This window comes from Hippopotamus amphibius, chromosome 10 (assembly GCF_030028045.1).
Source record: "Hippopotamus amphibius kiboko isolate mHipAmp2 chromosome 10, mHipAmp2.hap2, whole genome shotgun sequence".
Classification (NCBI taxonomy): domain Eukaryota; kingdom Metazoa; phylum Chordata; class Mammalia; order Artiodactyla; family Hippopotamidae; genus Hippopotamus; species Hippopotamus amphibius.
In genome coordinates, this window is record NC_080195.1 from 48,290,404 (window position 1) to 48,303,934 (window position 13,531).

The following is a 13,531-nucleotide window of genomic DNA, read 5'->3' on the forward strand; positions in this document are numbered from 1 at the left end:
CTGCTCCAGGTTAGTGACAGATGCTGTAGCATGCTTAACATCCTACTCATTCAACAAGCATTTATTAGACACCTACCAGGTGCCAGACACTGTCACAGGCCCTGGAGATATGGGTGAGTGAAACAAAGCTCTGTCCTAAAGAGCTTATATCCTAGTGGGCAAAATTCTCTTCACATTAGGCACATGAATTTATGGGTGGCTAAACTGCAAGCTCCTTGAAGACAGCTTTGTGTCTTAAGAGTCTTGCTGTCCCTAGTGTCCAGCAAAGGGCAAAGAGAACACAACAGCAGAAGTCTGTTGAACACACCAGTGAGTGAGTGCCAAGTGGTGCACCCAGATCCTCCTATCTCAGCTTCGCCACCACCGCCACAGTGGGTGTCCAGGCTCTGTCATGGTCATTCTCTTTAACCATTAAGATTATATCTTAAAGGTAGTGGGAACCCATTTACAAAACATTCACTCTCCAGCTGTCTTTCTCTCCTCTTCCTCCTCCTCCCCCTCCTTCTTCTTAACAGTTGCATTGAGATATAATTCACATACCATACAATTCACCCATTGGAACAGTGTATACAACTCAGTGGGTTTTAATGTAATAGAATGTAGTATACAGATATGTGCAACCAAAATCACAGTCAACTGTACAACATTTTCATCATCAAAAGAAACCCTGTACCCTTTCCTTTCACTACTGTTCCTCTATCCTCCGCCCATCCCAAGCCTACTACTTTCTGTTCCTATAGGTTCGCCTATTCTAGACTGTTCATGGACTCATATAAACATGTGGTCTTTTGAGACTGAATTCTTTCACTTACTAAAAGCATGTATCAGCATTCCATTCCCTTTTACGGCCAAATAATATTCTATTGTATGTATATACCACATTTTGTTTATACATTCATGAGACGATGGACAATTGGGTTGTTTCCACCTTTCGGTTATGTTTAATTTCCTTAAATGTGTATATAACGTATGGACTTTTGTATGGACACAGGTTCTCATTTCTCTTGGGTATGTACACAGGAGTTGAATCACTGGGTCACAGGGTTTCAGGAACTGCCAGACTGTACTCCAAATGGCCATACCATGTCACAGTCCCTCAAGCACTGTATCAGGATGCTGGTTTCTCAAGGTCGTCACCAACATCTGCTATTATCTGACTTTTTGATTATAGCCATCCTCGAGGATGTGAAAAGATATCTCGTGGTTTTGATTTGCATTTCCCTCATGACTAACATCTTTTCATGCACTTATTGACCATTTGTATATATTCTTGAGATAAATGGCTATTCAGATTCTTTGTCCATTTTTCAGCTGGGTTATTTGTTTTCTGTGATTGAGTTGGAAGAGTTCTTTATTCTCTTATCCTGTATTATAGATTCTAGATACAAGTCCTTTATCAGATAAACAATCTGCAAATTTTTTCTCCCATTCTGTGGGTTGCCTTTTCATTTTCTTGACTGTAACTTTTGAATCACAAAAGTTCTTAATTTTGATGAAGTCTAATTTATCTATTTTTTATGTAGTACGAGGTAAGGATCCAAGTTCATTTTTTTTGCACGTGGCTATCCAGTTGTCCCGGCACCATTTGTTGAAAAGACTATTCTTTCCACATTGAATGGTTATGGAACCCTTGTCAAAAACCAGTTGGCCACAGACATATGACTTTATTTATGGACTCTCAATTCTATCCCATTGATCTTCATGTCTATACTTATGCCAGTACCACACTATTTTGATTACTGCGGTTTTGTGGTAAATTTTGAGATCAGGAAATATGAGTCCTCCAACTTTGTTCTTTTTAAAGATTATTTTGGCTACTCTGGGTCCCTTGCAATTCCATACAAATTTTAGAATCCACTAGTTAGCGTCTACAAAGAAGCCAGCTAGGATTCTGATAGAGATGTGCTGAATCTGTATATTAATTTGGGGAGCATGGCCATCTTAACGTTTACGTCTTTCACTCCATAAATATGAGATGTTTATCCCTTTATTTAGATCCTAAATTTCTCTCAACCATGTTTCATAGTTTTCAGAACACAAGCTCTGCACTTCTGTTAAATTTTTCCCAAGTTTTTTATTCTTTTTAACGTTACTGTAAATGGAATAGTTTTCTCAATTTCACTTTCAGATTGTTCATTGTAAGTGTGTAGAAATATCCTGAAATCTGAACTCATTTTTTAGTTCTAATAATTTACTACTTCTAATAATTTTATAGTAAATGCCTTAGGATTTAACACATACAAAATCATGACATCTGAAAACAGAGATAGTTTTCCTTCTTCCTTTCTAATCTGGATACCTCTTCTTTCTCCTGAATACCTGTCCTGGCTAGAACTTCAAGTGTTAATTAGCAGTGGCATCCTTGTCCTGCTCCTGATCCTAGGGAGAGGGTATCCAGGCTTTGACCACGAAGCATAATGTTTGCTGTGGGTTTTTCGTAGGTGCCTTTTATCAGACTGTGGAAGTCCTCTTCTAGTCCCAGTTTGTTGAGTGTTTTTTTATTATGAAGGGTTATTGAATTCTGTCAAACAGTTTTTCTGAGTCTTTTAAGATAATCACATAATTTAATTTTTTTATTTTACTGATGTTAAACCAACCTCACAATCCTGGGGTAATTCCCAATTGGTTATGGTATATAATTCTTTTTATGTGTTGCTAGATTTGGTTTGCTGTTAGCATTTTGCTGGAAATTTTTACATCCATATTCGTAAGTAATATTGGTCAGTAGCTTTCTTTTCTTTTGTAATGTTGTTTGGTTTTGGTATCGAAGTAATACTGGCCTCACAGAAAGATTTGGGAATATTCCTTCCTTTTCTCTTTTTTTTTAAAGCTTCTGAAGAATTAGTATTAACTCTTTAAATGTTTGAGAGAATTCAGCAGTAAAGCCCTCTGGGCCTGGGCTTTTGTCCATTTCATCTAAGTTATCTAATTTATTGGTGTATAATTGTTTATAGTATTCCTTTACAATCCTTTTTGTTTCTGTAAGGTCAGTAGTAATATCTCCTCTTTCATTTCTTTTTATTTTTTTATAAATTTATTTATTTATTTATTGGCTGCATTGGGTCTTCGTTGCTGCAGACGGGCTTTCTCTAGTTGCAGTGAGTGGGGGCTACTCTTTGTTGTGGTGCGTGGGCTTCTCATTATGGTGGCTTCTCTTATTGCGGAGCACGGCCTCTAGGTGCGCAGGCTTCAGTAGTTGTGGACCATGGGCTCAATAGTTGTGGCTCATGGGCTCTAGATCACAGGCTCAATAGTTGTGGCACATGGGCTTAGTTGCTCCTGGGGTCTTCCTGGGGCAGGGATCTAACCTGTGTCCCCTGCATTGGCAGGGGGATTCTTAACCACTGCATCACCAGGGAAGTCCTCCTCCTTCATTTCTGACTTCAGTAATTTTTTTTCTTGGTCATTCTAGCTAAAGGTTTGTCAATTTTGTTGATCTTTTCAAAGAACCAGCTTTTGGTTTCACTGATTTTTTTCCATTGTTTTTTTCTTCTTTATTTCATTAATTTCCACTCAAATCTCTATTACTTCCTTCCTTCTGTTTGTTTTAGGCTTAGTTTGCTCTTCTTTTTCTAGTGCCTTAAGGTGGAAGGTTAGGATATTAATTTAGACTTTTTTTCTTTTTTTACTACAGGTATTTACAGCTAAACGTTTCTCTCTAAGCACTGCTGTAGCTGCAGCCCATATGTTCTGATATGCTGTGTCTTCATTCATTTCAAAGTATTTTCTAATTTCCCTTTTAATTACTTTTTTTTTTGGCTGCGATGGTCTTTGTTGCAGCACACAGGTTCTTTGTTGCAGGTCGTGGGCTTCTCTCCAGTTGTGGCATGCGGGTTTTCTCTCTCTAGTTGTATCACATGGGCTCCAGGGTGTATAGGCTCTGTAGTTGTGGCACACAGGCTCCAGAGTGCTCAGGCTCAGTTGTGGCACATGGGCTTAGTTGCCTCACGGCATGTGCGATCTTAGTTCCCAACCAGGGATCAAACCTGCTTCCCCTGCATTTCAGGAAGGATTCTGTACCACTGGATCACCAGGGAAATCCCTTTATTATTTCTTTGTCATTATTGATATAGTTGGATTTATGTCTGTCTGCCATTTTACTTTTTCTATGTCATGTCTTTCTTTATACCTCTGTTCTTTCTATAGTGCTTTCTTTTGCATTAAGTGAATATTTTATAATGTGGCATTTTAATATCTTTGCTATCTTTTTTTCACTATATATTTTCTGTTATTTTCTTAGCTCTTGTTCTAGGGTTTACCATGAACATCTTAACTTAGAATCAGCTTCAGATGTATACTAACTTAATCCCAGTGAGATATTAAAATGTCACTTTAAAATGTATAGCTTTATTCCCTTTCCCCACTTCTTGTGATGTTATTATACATATTACATTTATAAATGTTATAAATCCAACATTAGATTATATCACTTTTTATAATTTTATGTCTTTTGAAGAAGCCGAGACAAGAAAGCAGAGTAAATACAAGTTTATAGCTCTTGTTATAGTAACCTTATTTATCATTTCTGCATCTTTTCTTTTGTTCCTGTGCATTCAAGTTACCATCTGGAGTAATCTCCTTAGCCCTACACAGCTTTATGCTTACTCACCTCCTTTATGTTGTCACTGGAAAATATGTTACATTTCTATATGTTGTAGTCCCAGTAGTACATTGTATACATATTATATTATACAATGGGTTTTTAAATCAATGAAGAGAAGGGAGAAATCTGCATGTATACAGTCTTTTATAGTTATATAATTTCCTTTCCCAGTGCTCTATGTCTTTTTCGTATAGATTCAAATTACTGTCTCGGGTTACTTGCTTTCACCATAAAGAACTTCCTTTATTGTTTTTCATAAGGTGTGTCTGCTAGCAACAAATTTCCTCAGTATTTGTTTAGCAACAGATTTCCTCAGTATTTGTTTATGTGGAAATATCTGTATTTCACTTTCATTTTTGAAAGTAGCTTTGTTGAATATGGGATTCTTGGCTGACAGTTTTTTTTTTCTTTAAGCACTTTGAATACATTATCCTATTTCCTTCTGGGCGCCATTGTTTCTGATGAGAAATCAGTTATTATTCTTATTGGAATTTCCCTGTGACAATTCATTTTTCTCTCGCTGCTTTCAAGATTTTCTCCATCTTTGGGTTTCAGTATTTTCACCATGATGAATCTGTTTGTGGATCTCTTTCCTTTATCCTTCTTGGAGTTCCTTGAGCTTCCTGGCTTTGTAGATTTTTTTTTTTCATATTTGGGAAGATTTCAGCCATAATTTAAAAAAATTTTTTTTCTGTTCCTTTCTCTCCTCTCATTCTAGTGCTTCCATTACGCACATGATGGGACATTTGATCATGTCCTGCATTTTTCTGAGGCCCTGTTCATTTTTCCTCATTCTTTTTTCTTTTTGTTCTTCAGATTGCATTATTTCTGTTGCTCTATATTCAAGGTTCTTCTGCCAATTCACCTACTGTTGACCTCCTCTAGTGAATTTTTCATTTCAGTGATTGTATTTTCCAACTCCAGAACTTCCTTTCGGTACTTTTAAAAATAATTTCTATCTCTTTATTGATATTCTCTGTGTGATGAGATACCATCATCATACCTACTTTTACTTTTTCAATTATAGTTTTCTTTAGTTTTGGGTTTTTTTTTTTTTTAAACACATTTATGATGGCTACTTTGAAATCATCATTGAATCTGATATCTGGTCACTCTATAGGCATTTTCTGTTTCTTGCTTTTTCCAGTGTGTGTCTTTTATCCATTTGTTCCCCCCTCCCCCCCATTATACATTTCTGTTTCTTTGCATAGCTTGTCATTTTTTGTTGGAACCTGGATGTTTTAGATAATATATTGTAGCATCGCTGGTACTGATTCCCCCACCTCTGGGGCTTGTTATTGCTATCTGCCTGCGTATTTGTTTAGTGACTGGCTGGGTTATTTTAGTGGGAAACCTCTGATATTGTTCCTCAGGGGGTGCAGCCCTGGGTATGCCCACAGCCACCCTGGGACGACACTGGTCTTCGCAGTCCTCTCTTTAACTTTCTCTTTTCCTGACCACACCCAGCTGTTCAATTTCACTAATTTTCAGCTCGTTACTCTATTGATTTCAACAATGTCCCGGGGTACAAATTGCTCCACAGATCTATCCAATCAAATCCAAGCTCCTTTGACGGGATAGTTCCTGAGGTCAGTACTTAAGATTTGTTCTGGCCCCAGGAGGTCTCTATCTAGCAGACTAGCCTGCCCACTATTCATCCTGTATCTCCAGTGACTGTGACAATCTTCTCCCAGTTGGCTGTCACCATAACTTCCCCAAGGGCATTTTTGAGAGTGCTATTGGCTTGAACTACTCCACTCCTGTTGCAAATAAAGGCATGTGCCTTGGGAAAAGATCATAGTTTGTTTCTACTCCCAGGCAACACTATTCTCAGCAGAGCTTGCCCATGGCTAGCCTCTGCTCCATGGGGGGGGGGGCTGGGCAGAAGAGGGAGTCCTCACCTCTTGGCCACACTCACCTAGAACTCAACTTCAGCCACAGGAGCTTGGAGCAGGATAGGAACCGTCCTGTCTGGGGAGGCAGCCCTTCAGTTGGGAGCTGGGGAGAGAAGGGGCCCTGTATTCCTGATTGCACTGGGCTGGAGTAGAGTTTCCATCTCACTGAGCTGGGGGCTGTGGCGGGGAGGAAAGAGGGTCCTGATTCAAATACCACACAGTCACGTTCTTCGCAAGTTTCAGTAAACTTTCTTGCATACATGTTTCTACATTTGCTCTGTGCACTGAGGACCATTTCTAGAGGCTTGAAATGGCTGTTTTAAAATAACGTCCACCAGGTTCACTGGAGAGTAGGTCTGCATAGCTCCTCATGCTGTCATACTGGAAGTGGACTCTCCCACAGAACTTGTAATGCTTTATTTTAGGGTGTGGCTATTTTATAAATACATATACATCTCCACAGAATAACAGTTCTCTAACTTTAACGTGTACATAAATCACCCATGAAACGTGTTTAAAAAAATGGAGGTTTGGGGGCCTCATCTCCCAGAGATTATGATTTTCTAGGACTGGGGTGGAAGCCAAAAAGAAATGTGCATTTTTAGCAAGTCCAATACATGATTCTTTGGAAAAAAAATGTACTAAAAAGACTAATGCATACCAGCTGAGACTCATCTCTTCTCTTTTTCAATAGGTTCTGTGCCGACTAAGAGGCTTTGCAACTATGACAGGGTCAAATCCTGGCTATTAAACATGACAATAGTGTGTGTGTGTGTGTGTGTGTGTTTGTGTGTTCGTGTGTGTGTTCACCAAAACCTAGAAATACTGTCATTATAGGAAGTGCTGCCTGTTTGGGGGTAGGGAATGCTTGCAGATTCATGGTTTCGAGCCGTTGAGAATCAAAGATGACAGAGGACCCCAGAGCAAGGCTTCTCAAATTGAGGTCAGGAAACCTTCTCAGAATCTTTATCTCTCTTGCACCACATCTGATTTTTCCTTGGTGCTACCAGTTGTAACTTTCCCTCAAAACAAAGAGAGCACCACAGGCTCTGCTGCAGTTGGTCCGATCTGCACACCATCAAGTGGCAGTATGTGCCTCTGGTGAGCAAATTAATAGGATTAAAGCAGCTATCAACATGCCACAGCAGAAAGGCTTCCTACTGCCCAGCTGCACATGGGTATCACTAATGTGAGTCCTCACAGTCATAATAATAGAAATGAATATCATTTCATATTTTAAAACTCTAGACAGAAACCATTAGCAATTTATTTTTTCCCAAAGAACCGGCTAATTAAAATTGTAAATAAGACTGTTACGTTTGCATGTGTTGCTGTGAGTGTCTTTCTCCTGAGGAACCAGATAGATGGCTACATGATTGTTCTACTGCATATTGCGATACAGCCCGGCCCTACTTCCATCTGCCCACTCTCCCAGCAGAGGAGGAGGCCACACTCACAGGAAGGAGAACTGGTGAGAAAGCCTTTCCCAACAGAAGGCAGAATGAAGAAAAAGGAGGACCCCAGGGAGCTCAGGAAGCCTGGCTTTATGAGGCACTATAAGAAGCCAGAGAATGTTTTCCTACTGAGATTTAGTAGGTGGGTTACTATTATTATTATTATTATTATTATTAAAGATCAAAAGAATAGGATTCCCCAGTGGAATCTGCAAGAAAACATGTTATATCAAAAAGCCAAAGATCAACCAATTTTAACGTCTTCCTTTCAGAGCTGCCCATGCACGACACTCAGTGGGGCATCAGTCCCACACTCTCCACAGGTTAATAACTGAGAGCCTTTATCGCTCTCAATTCATAGATGAAATTTAGGAAATTTCTTATTTTTCTTCCATGATTTAGTGACATGCAACTATTTCTCAGTAATGGTCACCTCAGCTGGATTCGGGTCTTTAACCAGTACATAAAGCTGGACATATGAAAACAAAACTTAAGAAACAGACAAATTACAACTAGATCATTTTCACTTACCAAACAATATACCTAGGGCTTTTTTTTTTTTAAAACCAACCTAAGGGTACATCTTTTTTATTTTTTATTTTTTTAATTTTATTTATTTATTTATTTATTTATTTATTTTTGGCACACGGGCTTAGTTGCTCTGCGGCATGTGGGATCTTCCTGGAGCAGGGATCGAACCCATGTCCTCTGCATTGGCAGGCGGATTCTTAACCACTGCGCCACCTAGGAAGCCCTACCTAGGGCTTCTTTACATTATCAAGAAGAATTGGTACTTTAAAGAATTCATTCACAGACCGTTAATTACTATCAATGAATGAACAGTAAGCATTAAGTCAATACTGATTATTAATTGAAAAATATACTGACCTCCCCTCATTTAACTGTAGCGGACTTTGCTCTTCCCAACATAAGACTTATTGATTTGTAATTATATATTTACTTATGAGATGATATAATATCACCTGTCTCTCCACTGGAACCTCCGTGGACAGACCATCTCTCTTTTGTTCACCCCTATATGCCCGACATTCAGCACAATGTCCAACCCTTAATTATCTGTGTAACGAGTGAAGAAAGAAGTCATGAGATTCTTGGGATCTTAAATTGGAAGGCTGATCAACAGGCTTTAGGATTCCCTTGAATCCCCTGAAAATGCCTTTAAAAAAGTTGTTCACATACATTTCTCTGGAGGGAAGACCCATAACTTTCATTAGATTTCAAAGGGGTCTGTGACCTCCCCTGAAAGGTAAGGGATCACTGGCCTATTTCAGTGATAAAACAGGATTCAGCAGCAAAGAACTCACCTGTAGCCTGAAACAAAGTACGCTGCATGTACCTTTACATGGACAGATGTGTGGGCATGTGTACAGGTTCTTTTCCAAAAACCGAAAAGAAAATGCCTCAGTGAACTTACAGAAAATCCACATTCCCTCCCGCTGAGTAACTGATCACTCCTACAGTCCGTGGGCTCCAGCAGTAGCTGCTTAAATTCATCTGTTTCTTGGCAGCAACATCCATCACTCAGGCTAGAAGAAAGGAGTCTGTAATTCCCTCTTTTCACCTGCTTAGGATGCTGACATCCATCTTAGGGTAAGTTCCCTTAATAACAAACCTGTAAACCTCCCAGTTAACAAAGGCATGGGCTGCATTTATAACACACCAGTTCGGCCAAATCTGTCAAACAACTCTGGGATTTTCCGTCCCCTGCCCTGCAGCCAGAGAGGAGAGCCAGCCTGATCAGGCTAAACAGGCCTCCGCGCTGCAGGCACTCAGGGTAGCGGGAGACTAGAGATGGGCTGGGACCTGCTAATTGGCTGTTGTGTATTAAATCTCCTCTTCCTCTCTTCCAGCTCCGAAGATGCTTCCCTGCAGTAAATTTCCTTCCTCGTTTTTATTTTTTTGTCCTGAAAATGGAGACTTCAAAAGTAAATCTGTCAGAGGAAAGGTTTTTGATGTGTCATTAACTCTCAGTTATCCACACTAACAGAGAAGAGCAGTGGTGCAGATAATTCAAAGCCAAAGGCTCTTTCTATTTAACTTTGTAGTTCATTGTTTCGAGGGGCTTGGTGGCACACTTACCTCCCTAATTATGTTTGTCTTTGCTTCTTATTAAAATGAGTTTGTCTGCCTTAGGGCCAGGCAGTTGGGTGACATGAAGATTCTGGCACAGAATTTGTGAAATTCACCAGGGGAAATCCACAAGGCACAGAGATAATCAAACCTGACTAGATTTGAGTTCACATTCTTAATCGCCTGTGATCAACTGGTTTGCTCCTCTGTGGCTAAAGCGAGCCTGGGATGAGACATAATTACAGGAGACGAGTTGGAAGGGAATGAGTCTTTACATTTAGATGAAGGCAAGACTGCTGTGGCCAAAACTGATGACACAGGCAGGATCGATGTTCTCTCTGCCTGGTCCACAGCCTTCTATTCTGCAGCCAGAGGCACCCTCCCATGCAAATCTCATGCTGTCCATCTCCACCTTACATCCTGCAGCGGTTCCCTGTGCTAATCATTAGGGCCACTCACAAACACCCACTCCCTCCTCCCCAACATGTACAGGTAGGACCATATACCTCCGCCCACGAAGTTAGATGCGGCCGTGTGACTGGTGTTGCGCACTGAAATGTGTCACTTCTAGGTGGAAGGTTTCAAAGCTCGTGTGTGCTTGGCTACGTGCTTTGTCTGGTGAGGCACTGGCTGCACCTGAAACAGCGGCTGCTCCCTCGGCCTGGGTCCCGGAGTGACCGTGACAAGCAGAGCCCCCACCAGCCAGTGATGGGCATATGGTAGGAACAGGAAATGAAGCTCTATTGCTTTAAACCACTGAGACTGTGAGGTTCTTAGGTCACTCAGCAACTCTATCACTGCACATAACAAGCTGCACCATGACGGTCTGAGTTATCTCCCTAACTAGACACTGAACACTTGAGGTCAGAATTATTTCTGTGTATAACACGGTCCAGTGTATAACGTAGTTAAATCAACTCCATAGACAATGAAATTGTCTTCCTTCCTGGCCTCTGTGATCCTCTGTGTTTACGTGTTTCTAACACCCGCCCGCCTCCCAGCATCACCAGCTGAAATGATATAGTATCTTTGGAGCTCAGATATGCGGGGAGTGGTGGAGCTATTCTCTGGGACCAGTCGTACAGGCATGAAGAGCTGGCAGAGGGGAGAGAATGTTGAGGCGTACTCAAGCTGCAGACATTTCAAATACAATGGGCTCAAGGGGCAGACAAGGTTTCAAAGTCTTGGGGTGACCACATGGAAAAATTAGTACCTCAAAGTGTTAGTTTTACGAGGAATCACAGGTGTTATCTGGACTGGATTCCTGTATCACCAGCATCATCTTTATCATAATACCAATATTTACTGATAATGGACTAAGTACCAGGCACATCTCCAGCCACCTTACAATTAACTCACTGAATCCTCACAACAACCCTATAAGGTAGCTATTATTATTTTCATTTTACAGATGAAGAAACTAAGCACAGAGAGGTACATTTCCTATGGCCACCCAGCTAGCAAATGACCCTCTCTGAATTCAGCATCTGCTAAACTCTCCCCATCATGGGGGCTCACAAACTTCCAATACATCCCATCTCTGGAGCCATGTCCTGCCTCCCCCCCCAAGTGCCGTCCCCTGGACAGTTCTTCCTCCTAGACCAACACAAAACAATTCTACCCTCTTCTCTCCAAGGCAGCCCTTCACACATCTGAAGGCAGCAACTGTATGTTCCCCAAGGCTCCTCTTCTCTAGTCTAAACAGCCCAGTTCACTCAACCATTTCCGACATGCCACAGCCTGAGGTCCCTCTCCATCCCAGCTCAGTGACTCACACACGCCAGTCAGCTAAGTCAGCAGAGTGGAACCGGGCACACTCCCTTCTAGTCTTGCACTGGGCTGATGGCTCCCACAACCCCAGCATGTTCCTTTCATCATGTAAAGCAGGGTCCAGAGGCAGAAATGCAGCCATAATCGGCTGCAGGAACAGCCAGCTCGCCACATGTCCTGCACACTTCCCCATCGTGGCAAATGGAATGCTTAAAGGGGCCGCATGTTTAGAGTTTCTCATTCCTTCTCGGCTTGGAGGTCTGTTTCTGCCATCTCCACCCCAGCCCCATGCCCCCCCTCATCATTCTCCTGCCGCCAGAGGACAGGCCCTGCACTCACCATGGAGTTCATGGCAAAGTGATTGTGCTGCGTCTGGAGGTCGAGGGCGTGCTGGTAGCTGACTCCAATCTCCGTATGGCTCTGGAGAAACAACTCCTTGTTGTGGCTTATCCAGTCGAACATCTAGAGGGAGAAAGACGGCACAGAGTGATCAGAAGCATTATGGATCCAACATCAAGAAACTTGCAGAGCTACTGGAAGAAAAACAGCCACTCTGCTGGTGCCCAGTGAGGACCAGTCATCGTGTTCAGGGTGGGGGTGGTCCACAGCCTGGCCTCCTAGCAGAGCCCTCCCTTTCAGCAGACGGCCCCATCATCAGCCTCTGTGTTTCCCTACAGAGCCTAGGCCAAGAGAGAAAATGAGGAAGAGGACCAAGGAGGGGGGGAGGAAGCGACTCACTGCCCCTAGTTACTTCCCCTCTTAAAACCCCAGTGCTCACTGCTGCACTATTTACAATAGCCGGGACCTGGAGGCAATCTAAATGTCCATCCACAGAAGAATGGATAAAGACGTGGTACGTACATACAATGGAACATCACTCCGCCATAAAAAGGAACAAAATTGGGTCATTTGTTAGAAACATGGACGGATCTAGAGACTGTCATAGAGAGTGAAGTCAGAAAGGAAAAAACAATACCATATATTAATGCATATATGTGGAATCTAGAAAAATGGTACAGATGAACCTCTTTGCAGAGCAGGAATAGAGACGCAGACAGAAAACAGACATGTGGACGTGGGGTGGGGGGCGGGGAGGCCGGGATGAATTAGGAGATTAGGATTGACATATACACACTACCGTGCGTCAAACAGATAGCTAGTGGGAACCTGCTGTATAGCCCGGGGAGCTGAGCTCAGTGCTTGTGGTGACCCAGATGGGTGGGATGAGGAGGGTGGTGAGAGGAAGATCCAAGAGGGAGGGGATATATGTATACATATAGCAGATTCACTTCGTTGTATGGCAGAAACTAACACAACATTGTAAAGCAACTATACGCCAATTAAAAAAAAAAAAAAACTTTTAGAAATCGTCAAAAAGGCCCCATGAGTGCTTTAGGGACAGGTGATGAGGGGACAGGTGAGAGGTTTAACCCATTCCCTACTGCACCAGCAGGAGAGAGAGAGACCCCATTGGTAGCCACAGGGCATCCTAACACGCCCCATCCCACTGCACCGTCTGACCACACGTTGTTGAACTGACTCTGAATGGAATCAACTGTTCTTGTGACTCCACAGCCTCACAATTCCAGGATTTCTGCTATGACCCATGAGGAACCAGAAGAGGAGGATGTTAAGGGCAGAGTAAATACTGCCTGGCACAGTGGGCACTGAGCCATTTCCTCCCCATGGCTCTGCACCTGGTTTTCATTTAGGTTTCC

The 13,531-nt window shown here is 41.9% G+C and overlaps 1 protein-coding gene across 5 annotated transcripts in view; it reads right to left on the reverse strand.

The window, feature by feature from the left end:
* Window positions 1–13,531, reverse strand: part of KALRN (kalirin RhoGEF kinase) — a 653,746-nt gene that overhangs the window by 388,265 nt on the left and 251,950 nt on the right. For all 5 annotated transcript variants that reach the window (XM_057696213.1, XM_057696214.1, XM_057696215.1 and 2 more), the window contains one exon: window positions 12,153–12,275. In XM_057696213.1, coding sequence (XP_057552196.1) covers window positions 12,153–12,275 — 123 coding nt within the window. The remainder of the gene's footprint in view (window positions 1–12,152; window positions 12,276–13,531) is intronic.